The following is a 17,357-nucleotide window of genomic DNA, read 5'->3' on the forward strand; positions in this document are numbered from 1 at the left end:
TCTTCTCAAGTAACCCCTGTGGATAGGCCAAGTACCCCAGGTTGGGAACCACTGTTCTACAATAACATAGTATGTGTGAATGAGGGCTGTGTAAACACATGTCCAAGTGATACGTCGCCTCCTGGTGTCTATCCTCTGTAACTGTCTCATCTTGTCCGGGCTCCCTGCCCAGCAGCCGCTCAGTTCCAGGCTGCTCAGAAGCCTGCTGGCGGTCATCAGGCCAGACGCCGTCTCCATAGAGACCACTACGGGACCAGGTTGAGGTGGCAAACTGGTCAAATCATGTGCACATTTAGAAATGAACAGATTTGGCAGCATACACAATCGCTTCCAGTTCCCGTGATACTCACGCAGCAAGTTAAAAGTTGCCCATGATGCATCTGAAGGAGTACTGATCCATGTAGTTGTCGGCATAGTCTTTGACCCATACTTCCTTCATGTTCTCCGCCAGGTCATACCTATGATAATCTAGACACAGCTGGGTCAATGGGGGAGGGGTGATCATCACCCTCGTCCTCCAATCTTCCTCACTCCCCGTTTCTCAGCCCTAAGCTCAAAAGAGACATCTAACTCAGCTGGTGTTTCGCTGATTCGAGAGATGTCATTTAGAATAATGGCACTTATGTTCTTGCAGGTGTTGAAAATATTACACTCTCCAACAGCATAACTTTCCAATAACTCTACAGTTTACACAAACACCTTTCAATAGCCTTACACATTACTTCATACAGACAAGTCCATAATATAACATGTATCAACTGCAGGCTACATTGAATAAACGTTTGACTATAGGGCTACCGTTGCCAACAAACAGCACATTCATAGACCAAACCTACAATTAAGTGATAATGCCCAAGAAGCCAGTGTTTGGAGGAGCTAGACAATAACACAGCTAACACACTTCAAACTGGGCCCAGAAAGACTGCAAACTAGCTGCACTTAGTTTTGTTTGACTTTTCAATCTACATGTCTTTGTACTGTATATATCCATTAAAAGTGCCAGCTGATTCATGATTTCGACTGAGAAACGCTGGTCTGTCTCATCCTGACTCCGTTCACTACTATGGGACAGCTAGAGCTCGAATTTGAATATTGAAACAATGTTGCACATGTCAGAGACAGACTGCAAAGTTCATACAATATATCTGCTGTAGAAAACGAAATGTTAGTCTAAAATAAATGTGGATAATGTGGAGATTAGTGGATTGTGCAGTCGGATAGAACAGAGTAAATAGGCATTTTAATGTCAGATTTAGCTGGTGGTAACTTGTGGAATTGACACCAGCTGGAATGCGGTTTTAACTATTCAGGATTAGACCCCTTGTAGGCAATACTGTTTATTTGTGGGTGCAAAATTCAAACCCACTATCCTTGCGTTGCAAGTGCCATGCTCTACCAACTGAGTTACAACTGAGCTACAGGGGACCAGCCTCTCTGCAGGAGGGTCTGGGGGCATTGTATATTTTAATATAATTGATTGTTTTATTGTGGCGACTTATCAATAATGTGTTAAATGTAAAGAAACAAGAGACAAATTTAGACTTAAAATCTTGCAAATACTCTTTAATAAAATATTTCTAAAATCTTTTCCCCTTTTTAGTTTGTAGCTTTTGCTACAAAACTCAACACTGTAGCACAGAACAGCAGTGACACAAAACATAGGATAAAAACAAGTACATAGAGTTAAATACAGTCAATGATCATAATCAACAAGGATACATTATACATTTATTAGACTCAATATATTAGAATGTCTCCTAAAGCTACATTGTGGGTTTTAGGTTTAAGAAGAATTTAAGCTGGACACATACAAAGCTACACATGCATTAAGGAAAATGTGTGTGTGTGTGTTTTTCTGGACTTAGAAATGTAAAAAAAGACCCAGGTGCATGGGAAACAATGTAACAACTTAAAAGAAAACCATAACCTGCACAATGCTCTTGCAAGTATCACTTAACAGCAATACCATCTATTGGATTGTACTGTATGTAAATACATATAATGATTGAACACGCATCGTAATAATCCCTCCAGTTGAACACATTTTCCAATCACCTCATATCCCGTTACAAAAGCAGTCAGGTCGACTGGTAGAGGGTTCTGACTGGGACAGATGACAACAAGCCAACAACAAATCCCAAATCTATGGTCTCTCTACGAATGGGACCACTCGCTTCCCTGCCACGTACACCTCCACAATATTACGATCATCCCCTGAAGAAGGAATAGAAAGGGGGAAATAAAAAAGACCTTACACTTAATCACCTCATCAAGAGTTTTGGAAATCAAGGACCCAGTTTAGTCCCGGATGGGGCAATCCCCAAATTTGCCAAAATACTTCCATGGCACGTCATAGCCCCAAATACCAAACTCTGAATACATGCAACCTATTGTGTGAGAGAGACAGTAACAGAGATGAAACACTTACCCAAATTCAAGAACTTCTCCAGGAGCACCTGAAATCACATGGAGCCAAGATGAATGTTATGTCCGGTGAGTGAATCAGTCACTTTCTGAGTTGTGAATTAGAATCCTGTCATTTGGATTTAAGTCTGATACGAGTCACACATTTAATAAGACCTGGTTTGACTTGGTTTAGATACAATGACTCAATATGTCCACACCACTGGAGGCCAAAGGATTGCTCTATGTATTGGTCTCTACCTTAGGCCCCTCCCCGTGATTGATGAGGTCAATGGGTCCTCCTGCAGCATCCGTGTTCACCCGCAGAGCGTCGAAGTCTTTCCCCACCTCAAAGTTTCCTGTATTCTCATCCAGGGACAGGGCTACAAACCAAACAATCAAAGTTTCCTGTATTCTCATCCAGGGACAGGGCTACAAATCAAACAATCAAGCCAGGGCTCAGAATATTAATACATTATTAATAATTGATCAATAATGAAACAAATAAACCATTGGGTGCATTCAAATGTTTGACTGTAGCGCAAAGTGGATATACCTGCACCGTCATATTTCAGAAATGTCTCCTATGTATTTTATTGCAGTTTAGATGATTGCAAACATTTTTGTTTGCTTGACGTCCCCCTGCAAGACAGTTTGTCGATGTAGCGATGCTCCAGCACAGGCGTTTTGTAAAGTAACTTTTGAGCGCATGCATCTGTATCAATTCATAAATCATGTATTGATTTAATGACGGTGATAACAGCCCTTCCACCTCACCCCCCTCCAGACAAGTCTCCCACCTTGGCTGCCTCCCAGTGTGGCCAGTCTGAAGACCTCCTCAAAGGTGAGCGTGTGGTACTGGGTGTCCTGGATGGTCAAGGCTTTAGAGGTGTCCATTGTTCTCCGCACAGCATCCAACATAGAAGGAGAGTATCCTCCTGCCACATCTACAAGGCCGGACATAGATACACGCACGGGTGCATACACAGATAAAAGCATGTTTTTCTTAAAACTATACTAACGGGAGATTACATGCACCTGTGTGCTAAAATAAACTATCAGTCTAATGTTACAGTGTCAAGCCAGTTTGATAACAGAAATCGTCAACTTTCGTCTAGGTTCTCTAATGCCGAATGTAAAAAAAACTAATTGTAAGAATATGAGCGTAAGCCTATATTTCATAAAGCGTTTAATCAAAATAATCTGTGTCACTTGAAAAATAAATCTTGAGGAGCACTTGGACACATCAGATCATATAACACAATCACGATTGCTTTGATTTAGTTGCAAATTGCTAACATGGAAAGTTCAGGTACAGTTGAAGTCGGAAGTTTACATACACACTCAGTTTCACAATTCCTAATATTTAAATCAGAGTAAAATCCCATTTTAGGTCAGTTAGGATCACCTCTTTATTTTAAGAATGCGAATGTCAGAATAATAGTACAGAGAATTATTTATTTCACATTTTATTTCTTTCATAATTTTCCCAGTTGGTCGGAAGTTTACATACTCAATTAGTATTTGGTGGCATAGCCTTTAAATTGTTTAACTTGGGTCAAACGTATCAGGTGGCCTTCCACAAGCTTCCCACAATAAGTTGGGTGAATTTTGGCCTATTCCTCCTGACAGAGCTGGTGTAACTGAGTCAGGTTTGTAGGGCTCTTTGCTCACACACACTTTTTCAGTTCTGCCCACAAATTGTCTATAGGATTGAGGTAAGGGCTTTGTGGTGGCTACTCCAATACCTTGACTTTGTTGTCCTTGAGCCATTTTGCTACAACTTTAGAAGTATGCTTGGGGTCATTGTCCATTTGGAAGACCCATTTGCAACCAGGCTTTAACTTACGAACTGATGTCTTGAGATGTTGCTTCAATATATCCACATAATTTTCCTCCCTCATGAAGCCATCTATTTTGTGAAGTGCACCAGTCCCTCCTGCAGCAAAGCACCCCCACAACATGATGCTGCCTCCCCCGTGCCACCCCCACAGTTGGGATGGTGATCTTCGGCATGCAAGCCTCCCCCTTTTTCCACCAAACACCATGGCCAAACAGTGGCCATACAGTTCTATTTTTGTTTCATCAGACCAGAGGACATTTCTCCAAAAAGTACAATCTTGGTCCCCATGTGCAGTTGCAAACAGCAGTCTGGCTTTTTTAAGGCAGTTCAGGAGCAGTGGTTTCTTCCTTGCAGAGCGACCTTTCAGGTTATGTCGATATAGGACTTGTTTTACTGTGGATATAGATAATTTTGTACCTGTTTCCTCCAGCATCTTCACAAGGTCCTTTGCTGTTGTTCTGGGATTGTTTTGCACTTTTCGCTCCAAAGTACGTTCATCTCTAGGAGACAGAACGCGTCTCCTTCCTGAGCAGTTCGACAGCTGAATGGTCCCATGGTGTTTATACTTGCGTACTATTATTTGTACAGATGAACATGGTACCTTCAGGCATTTGGAAATTGCTCCCAAGGATGAACCAGACTTGTAGAGGTCTCCAATTTTTTTCTGAGGCCTTGGCTGATTTTAGATTTTCCCATGATGTCAAGCAAAGAAGCACTGAGTTTGAAGGTAGGCCTTGAAATACATCCACAGGTACAACTCCAATTGATTCAAATTATGATAATTAGCTTATCAGAAACTTCTAAAGCCATGACATCATTTTCTGGAATTTTCCAAAATGTTTAATGGCACAGTCAACTAAGTGTATGTAAACTTCTGACCACTGGAATCATGACACAGTGAATTATAAGTGAAATATCTGTCTGTAAACAATTGTTGGAAAAATTACTTGTGTCATGCTCAAAGTAGATGTCCTAACTGACTTGCCAAAACCATAGTTAACAAGAAATGTGGAGCAGTTGAAAAACGAGTTAATGACTCCAACCTAAGTGTATGTAAAATTCCGACTTCAACTGTATATTTCAACATTGTAATAGTTTTTTGGGATACAGTACACATATTTTATTTAACTATACAGATCACTGTGCTCTCAGGTAAAATGAAAATTATCTGTTTTGTCGTGTGTTGTCATGGACTCACCTGTGCCAAGCCCTAGCTTTACTTTGTGGTTCAGAACCCTGCGGACATCTAGCATACCACTGCACAACCTGGAGAGGAACATTTAGGGAAATGAGAGAGAGAAAGAAAGAAACAGAATGTGGACAGGTGAAAGACAATGTTTGAGGATTTATAAATAAATCAGATTCTTATTTTATATAATTTTACCCTATCCAGTTAAGAACTCAGCAGTGATACTCAATATCATATCATCACTCAAGATAGCATCAGAGTTATCCTCAGTGAACAAGTTTCAGATAGATACCAAACATGGATACTATAGGATTATTCAATAGTCAGTCCTCTGGATACTGTAACGGAGATACATTTTGGCCCCTCAGGGCGAAGGGCTGACTAATCCTTTGCCATTGTCCAGGAGTACAAGGAAGACCAGGGACAACTTCCCATGCAACTCCAGGTGTCAGAGACCACCTAAATTAAGGCCGAGCCTAGACTTTAGGTGTGGAAGGAGAAACACTTACGAGATGTTGGAATTGGGACAGTGAGCAATGGACGCCCCTGTCTCCCTGAACAGCTTCAGCTCTCCATCGGTCAGGTGACAACCATGAGCCATCACCGTCTGGGAACCATCATCATCAATATCATCATCCTTACTACCATTACAGTGCATTGGAAAGCATTCAGACCCATTCACTTTTTCAAAATGTTGTTACGTTACAGCCTTATTCTAAAATGGATATATTCTTTTCCTCATCAATCTACACACAATACCCCATAATGACAAAGCAAAAAACAAGTGTTTTTTCCCGTTTTTACAGAAATACCTTATTTACATAAGCATTCAGACCCTTTGCTATGAGACTCAATTTAGCTCAGGTGAATCCTGTTTCCATTGATCATCCATGAGATGTTTCTACAACTTGATTGAAGTCCACCTGCGGTAAATTCAATTGAATGGCACATGATTTGGAAAAGCACACACCTGTCTAAATAAGGTCCCACAGTTGACAGTGCATGTCAGAGGGGAAAAAACAAGCCATAGAGCTCCGAAACAGGATTGTGTCGAGGCACAGATCTGGGTACCAAAATATTTCTGCAGCATTTAAGGTCCCCAAGAACACAGTGGCCTCCATCAGTCATAAATGGAAGTTTGGAACCACCAAAACTCTGCCTTGAGCTGGCTGCCTTGCCAAACTGAGCAATCGGAAGAAGGAGCTTGGTCAGGGAGGTGATCAAGAATCCGATGGTCACTCTGACAAGAGTTCCAGAGTTCCTTTGTGGCGATGGGAGAACCTTCCAGAAGGACAACCATCTCTCTGCAGCACTCCAACAATCAGGCCTTTATGGTAGAGTGGCCAGACGGAAGCCACTCCTCAGTAAAAGGCACCTAAAGGATTCTTAGACCATGAAAAACAAGATTCATTGGTTTGACAAAACCAACATACCACTTGCCATGCGGTAGCAGACAGATCAGTCTATGGCTAGGGTGTCTAGAGTCTGACAATGGGCCTTCCTCTGACTCCGCCTGGTATAGAGGTCCCGGACGGAAGGAAGCTTGGCCCCGGTGCTGTACTGAGCTGTACGTCCTACCCTCTGTAGTGCCTTGCGGTCGGAGGCCCGAGCAGTTGCCTTGCGGTCGGAGGCCCAAGCTTGTAGCATCGTACCCAAGAAGAGACGAGGTTGTAATTGCTGCCAACGGTGATTCAACAAAGTACTGAGAAAAGGGTCTGAATACTTATGTACATTTGATCCGTTTAAATTTGTTTTTTAATACATTTGTAATAACTTATAAAAACCAGTTCGTGCTTTGTCATAAGGTATTGATTATGTGCAGATTGATGAGATTCCCCCCCCAAAAAAATGAAAGGCTGTAACATGGAAAAGGTGAAGGGGTCTGAATACTTTCCGAATGCACTATTCATCATTGTCATCATTTTCACTATCACCAATATCATCATGATCCTTCGAACTGTCGCCCCCATCATTATCATCATTAGCAATATTATTATTTTCATTATCAATAGAATGTCCTTGTGGTGAGGTGGTGTGTGCGCAATAGGCTAACCTTGTCTGTGAGAAGGTTGTGTCTGTGGTAGACATCTGTGTAGGAGTCATATTCTGGGAACAGCTCCTTCACCAGATTCACCTCCTCCTTCGTCTCACTGATGTGACTCTGAGGATCACAGAGAAGATCAATTAATTGTTTGAATGTTCAGGTGATTATCAATGTGTATGAAAGCAAGAGAAAGGTAAACAAATAAAGTATCTTCAAAGCAACACTCCATGGGATCCTCTTGACTTGGTTGCCGTGACAACATGTGAGCAAGGCTCACCTGGATGTGCAGGTCGTTGTTCTGGGCGATCTCTCCCAGGTGGCCCAGCAAAGTGGCGGAGCAGGACGGGGCGAAGCGCGGGGTCACCACTGGCCTCACAAGGGGGTACTGCCCCAAACAAGACAGAAATACACCCAGTGAGAAACACCATAAAAAGCTCCTTTTACAGATTGTGATCACAAATGTGCTTGTGCCATTTTGGTTTTGTATTGAGGGAATGGGATACAATGCCTACATGGGTTTGCCACTGACTTGTACATGTTCTCTTAGATTATGTTCTAGCGAGGCAAAGGAGTCTTACCTTCTTCTTCAAGAGCTCACCAATGAACCTAGACCAACAAAACAATATATCAAAGTGTTTTTCCTTTGTCAAAAGAATGCTGTATTACGAGACACCTTGGTGTTTACACACCAAGTAAACTCTTGCCAGGAGTTGAGACTGCTGAGGTGTAGTAATTATAAGTCGCGCAAATGTTGCACCGTTGCAAATTAGAAAAACCTTTGACCATGGCAGAAAATGGTGCAACAGACACCAATTACTCCAAACGGTTGTTGTTTTTACAACAAAAACATGTTTCTATTGTACAAATTCAGGTAGGTCCCTCCCCGTTTCGTTCGGTTTGCTTCCTAGGGGGAAATCCGACCCGAGTTAAACTTGCGTATATGGAACCTAATTCCGTTTTTTATGAATTTAAGCATGAGAAAATTAACCATCTATTTGTTTGATGTGGAGATCAAATAAATTGTGTGGCGGAGGTGTGTCTACAGATACACCGTATTCTGACCGTAACTTAATTCCCTCATAAATACCCTACCTTTACACACTATGAAACCATTAATAAGGTCTAGCAACCTGTCGGTTACAAGCGGAACATCTACTTGATTTTTTTCTGATATCAATTTATAAGTTGCAATGGTATTATTTCTAATATATATTGATGAGAGCTAAGTAAATAAGTAAACTGTTTAGATAATGGGATTGGAAATATAGATGCATTTTTTTGGATCTATTTGACCGTATGATCGCTGGAGACTAATGTGAAACCAGTCATATTGCAGCAAACTGAAGCATATCAACATACCACCTTTTCCACAATAAAGTCTATAAAATGCTGGATTAATAACTAGGGAAAGATTTGGGAGACCCACGCTATAGGCTTCTGTAGCCATAAGCAAATAACAGTATAGCGCCAAACCCACAGGGTTAATGTCTTATTATATCGTGTTTAATATTAGCCACTATTGGTAGCCACCGTCATTTATACCCACATGCATTTATATCCGTTGTGACTTTAGTGTTAGTTTCCTTACATTTTGCATCATTCCATTACACCGTTCGTTTAGCTTTCTTTCCTCTGTCACGTTCGTGTGGTTGTTCTTGATGATCGCTAGCAATAGTAGATCATATTAGTTGTGCATTCATTTGAGACATGTCGCCTATTTGAATCATTATGCAATGCAGACTGGAGTGAAGAACGAGCCAGCCATCTGACGCAATGATGTTATTCTTAGTCATTGGTTTAATTTTTATGCAAAAAAGGCTTGGAGCATTCAAGAGTAGTGCACACAATGTAGGCTTCCATCGCCTGCTTATACATAGAATATAATACAATAGAATACAATATTATGAAATAGTAAAGAAAAGTTAATCGCCCTCTTCCTCCGAGGAAATTCTTTTCTGTGACACCTTACGGTTAAGGTCTTGAGTCATGAGAGAGTCAAAAGGCCACTGAGTGTTTTTTTTAAATACATTTTATTTAACTAGGCAAGTCAGTTAAGAACAAATTAATATTTATAATCATGGCCTACCCTGGCCACACCCTAACTTTGACGACGCTGGGCCAATTGTGCGCCACGCTGCCCTATGGGACTCCCAATCACGGCAGGTTGTGATACAGCCTGGAGTCAAACCATGGTCTGTAGTGACGCCTCTAACACAGATGCAGTGAGTCCATAAACTCTCCCTTCTCTAATCATTTAGCTATTTATGCATACAGCTTGCCCCCCATTTATAAACTCACTGTCAACTGCATTTACTTTCAGCAAACTTAACAAGTGTAAATATTAGTATGAAAATAATATTCAACAACAGAGAAACTGAACAAGTTCCACAGGAATGGAATAATGTGTCCCTGAACAAAGGTTGGTTCCCGGTCATATCTGGGGGGGGAATGGTCCTAGCCCTCACCCTCCAGACCAACAGGTCCCAGACTTGCTCAATGGGATTGAGGTCCGGGCTCTTCGCTGGACATGGCAGAACACTGACATTCCTGTCTTGCAGGAAATTACGCACAGAACAAGCAGTATGGCTGGTTGCATTGTCATGCTGGAGGGTCATGTCAGGATGAGCCTGCTGGAAGGGTACCACATGAGGGAGGAGGATGTCTTCCCTGTAACACACAGCTTTGAGATTGCCTGCAATGACAACAAGCTCAGTCCGATGAAGCTGTGACACACCGCCCCAGACCATGGCTCTCCAAATCAATCCCGCTCCAGAGTACAGGCCTCCTTGTAACGCTCATTCTTTCAATGATAAATGCAAATCCGACCATCACCCCTGGTGAGACAAAACCGCGACTCGTCGGTGAAGAGCACTTTTTGCCAGTCCTGTCTGGTCCAGCAACGGTGGGTTTGTGCCCATAGGCGATGTTGTTACCGGTGACGTCTGTTGAAGACCTGCCTTACAACAGGCCTACAAGCCCCCAGTCCAGCCTCTCTCAGCCTATTGAGGACGGTCTGAGCACTGATGGAGGGATTGTTCGTTCCTGGTGTAACTCGGACAGTTGTTGTTGCCATAATAAAATAAAAATCCTGTACCTGTCCCGCAGGTGTGATGTTCGGATATACCGATCCTGTGCAGGTGTTGTTATCCGTGGTCTACCACCGCGAGAACAATCAGCTGTCCGTCCTGTCTCCCTGTAGCGCTGTCTTCTGCATCTCACAGTATGGACATTACAATTTATTGCCCTGGCCACATCTGCAGTCCTCATGCCTCCTTGCAGCATGCCTAAGGCACGCTCACGCAGATGAGCAGGGACCCTGGGCATCTTTCTTTTGGTGTTTTTCAGAGGCAGTAGAAAGGCCTCTTTAGTGTCCTAAGTTTTCATAACTGTGACCTTAATTGCCTACCTTCTGTAAGCTATTTGTGTCTTAACGACCGTTCCACAGGTGCATGTTCTTTAATTGTTTATGGTTCATTGAACAAGCATGGGAAACAGTGTTTAAACCCTTTACAATATAAAGATCTGTGAAGTTATTTGGATTTTTCCAAATTATCTTTGAAAGACAGGGTTTCTTTTTTTGCTGAGTTTATTACCTACCTGTTAGTTTCCCCTTCGGACTCGTCTGGCGTCTCTTTGTAATGTGGGAGAAAGTTGTTTGTGTCCATACACACCTTGCCCACAAGGGCACGCTGTCCAAAATCGTCTGTATTGACAAGAAACATTGGCAAAGGTAACCAAAATCGATATGATGAGTAGCACTTGTCATGACTGTATCAGACTGGACTCAGAAGTGACCTTTGTGATGTTGTTCATTAGGCATCGTGGAATAACTTACATAATAAACTAAAGCTAACATGCTGACCAGACCACGCGTGCGCATGTTGATTTTGTCCAACCCACACCTTATCAGGAGACGTAGGTTGACGTAGGTTAAAATATCAAAATTAGCTCTGAACCAACAGGTTTGGATAGGTTACTTTCTAAATGTAATCCGTTACAATTACTAGTTACCTGACAAACATTGAAATCAGTAAAGTAACATTGGAATTATACAAACTCAGTAACGTAATCTGATTACTTTGTTACTTCCCCTTAAGAAGCATTAGAAGAAGCCAAAAATTAATATTACCAATTGGACGACATCTATTGCAGGATAAATCAATGTTAGAGTTTACATAGCTTGCCATAGGCTTCTTCTAACCCATATTTTTGTTACTAAAGAAAATAATAAGATTAGGCTATATATTTACATTAAAAACCAAAGTCGGACAGATTTCCAGTAATAATTCATTTATTACCCACTGATCTTCAAGAATAGGACTTGGAAATATAGATTAGCCAAATTGTTATTAGCCTATCCTATTGTTTATATGATCTTGTTTTCATGGAGGATTGATTGGTCTCTGTTTCGAGAAATATTGCTCATAGAATGACATGCTTTGAGCACTACTGAAAAGTGCTATTTGCATGTGAAAAATGTATGCCATAGGCTGCATTTGCTATAAGCCTGTTGTTTAAATTCTACTTACTCTTCCACATACAAAACCCTATGATAATTTCTTGTTCTGAGCTGGTGTTCGTAAAAGTACTTTTCTTTACAGCGGGTAACCATAATGACAGCATGCAGCAAATTAACAAAACGTTCACACTAGATTCCCCTAACTGACAGTTCACACTGACATAAGAAATGAAACATTGCCAATTACTTAACTACAAAACATAAAGCATGTGCGCCAGAGGCTGGCCTAGCGGTCAAGACAGCTGCCTCCAGATGACTTGTATACTCCTGCAGCGAGTGTTAAGAAACCCCACACTGCCATCTTTGATTCTGTCTATCCCCTGCTATCGGTCTACCTACTTTCCTTGTCTAAAGAAAACATACGAATGAGCAGTGGAGTTCAAGTTCCCTTTTAAACAAGAGACTGGGATTGATACTATTTGACATAACTTGCTCAGCGGAGGCGTGTGTGTATTCCAGGTACAGTTGTACACTTTGTGACTAAGGTTAATGTTTAGGTCCAGTTCAATAACCTCCTATACTCTAACTATATAACATGCCTGGGTCCTTGTGCAAGTGAGCACGAGTGAGCAGTAGAGAGTGTGTGTGCACTGCTTATGTGTTCTCACTTGCGATTTGGCCCAAAAGGAGAGAAGCATCGGTGTGTATGGTGGCAAAGTAGCAGGCCGTAGTCGTACCATTTCTCAGGGTTCTTTTCTGAAATAGACAGGTATTGCATTAGTATTCAAACCATTTCACACCCCTCTCTCACTGCAATGTCACCTGCCCAAGCTTGTGTATAACAATGTATCTGGATTTCAGATGTTCTATGCCACTGTCCCACTCTGTGAGCTTTCCTTTTGGTAGCCAAGGAAGCAACCTTAAAAGGCATAGGGCCAATTCCAACCCGAGTTAAGCACTGGGAAATGGAAGGTAATTCCCTTTTATGCACTTCTCTCTATGTGTATTCTGACCCTAAACATAAGTATTAGAATATCATGCTATTCACCTGCTATTCGTTTTGGGCGGAGATCGCATAAATTAAGTTGTGGCGGAGGTGTCTACAGATACACCTCATTCTGACACAATTCCACCACTTTACACATAAGGAAACCATGAAAAAGGTCTAGCGAACCTACCGGTTGGTTCCAAGTGTAAAAAGCATCAACTTAATGTTTTCAGATTGGTGTTATTTCTTTCTCCATGCACTGTAATTCAGAACTTGCTAACAGCTAGGTAAATTAGTAATCCGTTTGGATAATTGTAAATAAAAATGACACATTTTTTAAAGACATTTTTATCTTAAAGGCGCTGGAGACAAATGTGAAACCAGTCATATAGCAGCAAACTTTCCCACATTACATTTTATATACTGTGCTATTATGCAGAATAAACATTTTACAGCCTTTTAACTTGCAGGGATGGGCACGCTCGGATGTCTTAATTATAGGCTACCCCGACTTTGTTTCCTACTTCTATCATGTTAAATATTAGCCACCATCAGTATCGACCGTCAGTAGGGCTAATAACCAAACACATTCAACTGTGAATTTACTGTTAGTCCCCTTCAGTTGTTAATGGCTATATTTTCATTCCATTTCTTAATTTTCCTTAATTTTCCATCCTCTAAACGCTATTACAGCCATGTGGTTTTTTTGTTGCTGAGGATCATTAGTAAAGGTTGATATTTTTGTTTATTATGACAGGTAGGCTAATATAATCGTTATGGCGCAGAGGATAAACTAACAGTTTGAACCCGACGGATGTTTGAACCCGACGATGGCGCAGTACTTTTCATCATACAATGGTTAGTGCAGGCAATATAAGAGGGTATAGCCTACTATAGTACACTATTCTCCCTATTTTAATTATATGTACACTAATCTTCCAATATCGCCATGGGTTAAAAAAAATGTGGCAATTTTCAGAATGAATCAAACCACTTAGTGCATAAAGGCTCTCCAAACCAGTTTATGATTCTTAAAAATACTTTCCTAACCCTAAATCATCTACAAAACCAGAGCCTTTTTTTAAAAATCGGAGATGAATATGCATACATTTAGATGGTTTTCTTTCATTGATTCCTGATATTCTGAACCCGTTCTCTCCATATATTCTAGTGAGTCTGTCGACAAACTTCAAACTAGAAAGGTATTTAAAAAGGGATGATTTAATTAAGAAAAATGTACTGAAAACCCAATTGAATGAAAACTGAGAAAATATGTTAGCCATCAAGTGGAAGGGTTTACATATATTCTCATCGTGCAAGGGAACTACATCTGAAAAGCCTGTTTCGCACCTTCATAAAGGTAAGTCTGAATACCAAATACTGAGAAGTGGTTAGGAAAGGCGGAATGTGTAAGAAAGGCGGAATTTCTACGTCGGGAATCGAGCCCATAGTGCAGTGATAGTTTACTTTTGTGAAGTTTTAGCTTATTTAACAAACCAGCTTTGAAGCAAAAACTATCACGTTATTAACCTTTAGCCATTTGTTATTGGCCTTCCTATGCCCCGACTTCAACGAATTACAACACACGTGTGTTCCTCTCCCTGCGCAGCAGTGAATTCCGAAAAGCGAGAAATGTTTACTGCTCCTGCATGGCCTTTGTCACTGCCATATTAACCTCTGCCACACAAGGCTTTAAAATTATAAAGTTAGTCTTACAAACATTTAGAATATGAAATGGGGATAATAATTGTCTAGGGTCTGAAATCTACTAGTGGGTTGTGCTCATTTGGATGTGCAATGGCATACGTTGTAAAACATTTAGTGAGTTTCTTATTAGACAAGTTCAGGTAGTCCCTTCTCTGTTTGTTTTCTTGCATTCTGATTGGGGCACTGATGACTTCTATGGGCTGAAGTGTGTTCCTGTGGCCCAGAAAGCTCACCACAACATGGGTGTAGACGTTGCGGGCGAACTCCAGGTCTTTGTAGCAGGCCTCCACTGGGAAGGTGTACATGTTGAGCCACTGTAGCAGGGGCATGTCAAGGGCTGTGCCTGCATAGCTGTACTGAGATGCGTGGATGTGGGTGTCCACCATCCCTGGCATGAAGAACTCACTACAGACATTGATGACAACGAAATGGGCTTCAGGGTAATAACTGGGATGTGTTCTGTCACAAACAGATGTAGTGAAGTATTTGGAATCAGTGTTACTCTCATAGGAAAGACTCTTCACTCACTGCTGTCCAAGCTGTGTAACAGCAAAGGCCTCAAAACCCCACTCCTGTGACAGACGGTCCACTTCCTTCCCACTCCCAATGAAAGCAATCTGTCAGCATGAGAACCAAACAGAGATTAGAGCAACAGAGCCAGCTAGACTCAACAAGGTGTTCAATTCATTTAAATATAATTTATCCATATACTGTTAAGTAAGCTATTGTAACACAGAGGCAATTAAGAAATGCATTAGATTACACATCAAAACCCTCCATGGTTACAGGGTTACAAAGTCTTGACTACATTTCACACAGGTCCTTTGGCGCCTATACATCTTCCGCTCATGGGTAACCATAGTTATACTGGAGTTAAAAACATTGCACAATTAGATAAAAAGACGACAAACCAGTTTAATTGTAAGAAAATGTTATTTGTGTAGATCACACGATGCTAAATACAATTTTGGTTTGGGGGAATGTGTGTTTGCCAAAGTCTGTCAGAGTATTTTGAAAATATTTCCAGAGCCTATGCATGTTTGTAAAATGTACAGACTCGGACAACAAATACATAATGGATACAAGACTAGAAAAACATTGAAGCGTATTATGTAAATTAGGCTAATCAAGTTTAAAATTAAAAAGTTATTTATGCCTACATACCTTTGCCTGCCCATTTCTAAATTAATTGACATAATGTATGCTGCTCGTAAGAGATATTAAAATACAGTTTCACAATTTCCTTCTGTGACAGACCTTTCCCTCGGTGTCGACTCCCAGTAGCCCATCCTCCAGAATTTCCACGGCTGTGTGATAGGTGGCGTGCACAAATGTTCCCCTGTAGACGTGCGCAATTCCCGCAGCGGATTCGTTGGAGCTCATCTTTGTTCAATGGCAAAGGGCAGGTTCGGGCAGTTTGATAATAAAATTAATCGCGTCAAAGCTTTATACTCGCCGATGATAGTAGGCAGTTTTCTGCGCACCAAGGAGGGACTCCACCTGTAGGCACAGTGGGACTAGCCAATAAGCGTGCGCCCGCATGGACAGTCATAGCGTTTTTTTCTCTCCACATATTGAGGGACGTGATTAAGTGCGCCGGGCTATGGCCGGTGACAAACGGATAAAAGCGGTGAGGGAGGAGCGCCTATCTCAATTCGAACAGTATAGGCTAATCTGCTCCACTCGGTAATTTGTCAACAAGGCAGCATGATGCAGCTTTCGTAAACGTACATATATTTTCCATAAAATACAATAGCATTTTCAATCTAGTTTTCATTGGGAAGGCAGTTTAAGTGGTTATCCTAAGCAATCTATTTTGCGTGTGAACACAAAATCCTACACACTCTATAGAACTTTTGTTTTGAGCCGATTTCGCAGTCCAAAACGGGACACCTGGCTCACACCCGGGAGGCAAGGCGGTTCCAAAACGAATGCAATCAACGCTAACGCGAATCACCCGGGGCAGAATCCCCTCGTTCGTTTGTTGACAGATCGTCAAGATGTAGTCGCCTTACAATAAACAAATCCTTGTACAATGAGGCTATTAAGACATTACACTCCCAAATCAACATCTAACCTACAACTATTTAGTTTACGCCGCAAGAAGTTGTTCAAATTATGTTAATTGTAAAATAATGAAACTTATGCCATTCATTTTGTTATTATTAGCTTATAGCAGGCTTATCAAAATAGGTTATTATGCATGAGCAATGGTGCACTAATCATTTTCGTATCATAGTGTCGCTCTCCAGTCTCCGTAAGCAATTTTTGGAATTGCCTAGACGTGTTCTCCACGTGGTGCGTAGACATGGTAACAGGTGAGAGGAGTGTGAGGTATAGCCTATATACTATAGACTTACCTCGATTTTTTTTTAAACAAAATTGTAAAATGGGAAGTGAGGTAAAGAAACATCTTGAATAATATTCACCACCTTTATTGCAGAAGCCTAAATTAGTTCATTAGTCAAGTTTGATTTTTAAAATAGGCTTATACCCCCATAATCAACCAAAGAGCTTTTCCAATGACTTAGGAAGGGAACCGAATGGTGTGTTAAAGACATCGAATACCCAGTTAAATGGTCAAACTAATAAACAAATGCCAACTACATAGTTTGAAAAACATCCCAATGGTAGCCACTTGGTTTCAAAAGGATATCACTTATAACTACCTTGTGAATTTAGTTCATATGACTAAACCCGTCATAACTATACATTTTAGGTTAC

At 41.1% G+C, this 17,357-nt stretch overlaps 1 protein-coding gene across 2 annotated transcripts; it reads right to left on the reverse strand.

Annotated features, from left to right (window-relative positions):
- Positions 1-1,546: 1,546 nt before the first annotated feature.
- On the reverse strand, positions 1,547-16,097 carry LOC135531187 (guanine deaminase-like). 2 transcript variants are annotated; one of them, XM_064959332.1, is made up of 14 exons: positions 15,891-16,092; positions 15,162-15,250; positions 14,867-15,038; positions 12,607-12,694; positions 11,077-11,182; positions 8,058-8,085; positions 7,757-7,864; positions 7,489-7,596; positions 5,945-6,042; positions 5,445-5,512; positions 3,204-3,350; positions 2,665-2,786; positions 2,429-2,456; positions 1,547-2,214 (listed from the first exon to the last, which is right to left on the reverse strand). In XM_064959332.1, the coding sequence occupies exons 1-14, from the start codon at positions 16,014-16,016 to the stop codon at positions 2,144-2,146; spliced, it is 1,359 nt and encodes a 452-aa protein (XP_064815404.1). In that variant the 5' UTR covers positions 16,017-16,092; the 3' UTR covers positions 1,547-2,143. The 2 variants fall into 2 exon arrangements, 1 of the variants encoding a protein (XP_064815404.1); XR_010453985.1 differs by lacking the exon at positions 1,547-2,214 and having other exon boundaries at positions 2,665-2,835; positions 15,891-16,097.
- Between the last annotated feature and the right edge of the window lie 1,260 nt (positions 16,098-17,357).

Source organism: Oncorhynchus masou, chromosome 1 (assembly GCF_036934945.1).
Source record: "Oncorhynchus masou masou isolate Uvic2021 chromosome 1, UVic_Omas_1.1, whole genome shotgun sequence".
In the NCBI taxonomy this organism is placed as follows: domain Eukaryota; kingdom Metazoa; phylum Chordata; class Actinopteri; order Salmoniformes; family Salmonidae; genus Oncorhynchus; species Oncorhynchus masou.

What these genes read in the sequence shown, in the direction of transcription:
- LOC135531187 (XM_064959332.1), bottom strand. Translation starts at nt 16,016, where the DNA reads ATGAGCTCCAACGAATCCGCTGCGGGAATTGCGCACGTCTACAGGGGA. An exon ending in ACGTCTACACCCATGTTGTG is followed by an intron (nt 12,695 to 14,866) that starts GTGAGCTTTCTG and finishes TGTCTATTTCAG; the next exon opens with AAAAGAACCCTGAGAAATGG. An exon ending in AAAGCTAGGGCTTGGCACAG is followed by an intron (nt 3,351 to 5,444) that starts GTGAGTCCATGA and finishes CCGGCCTTGTAG; the next exon opens with ATGTGGCAGGAGGATACTCT.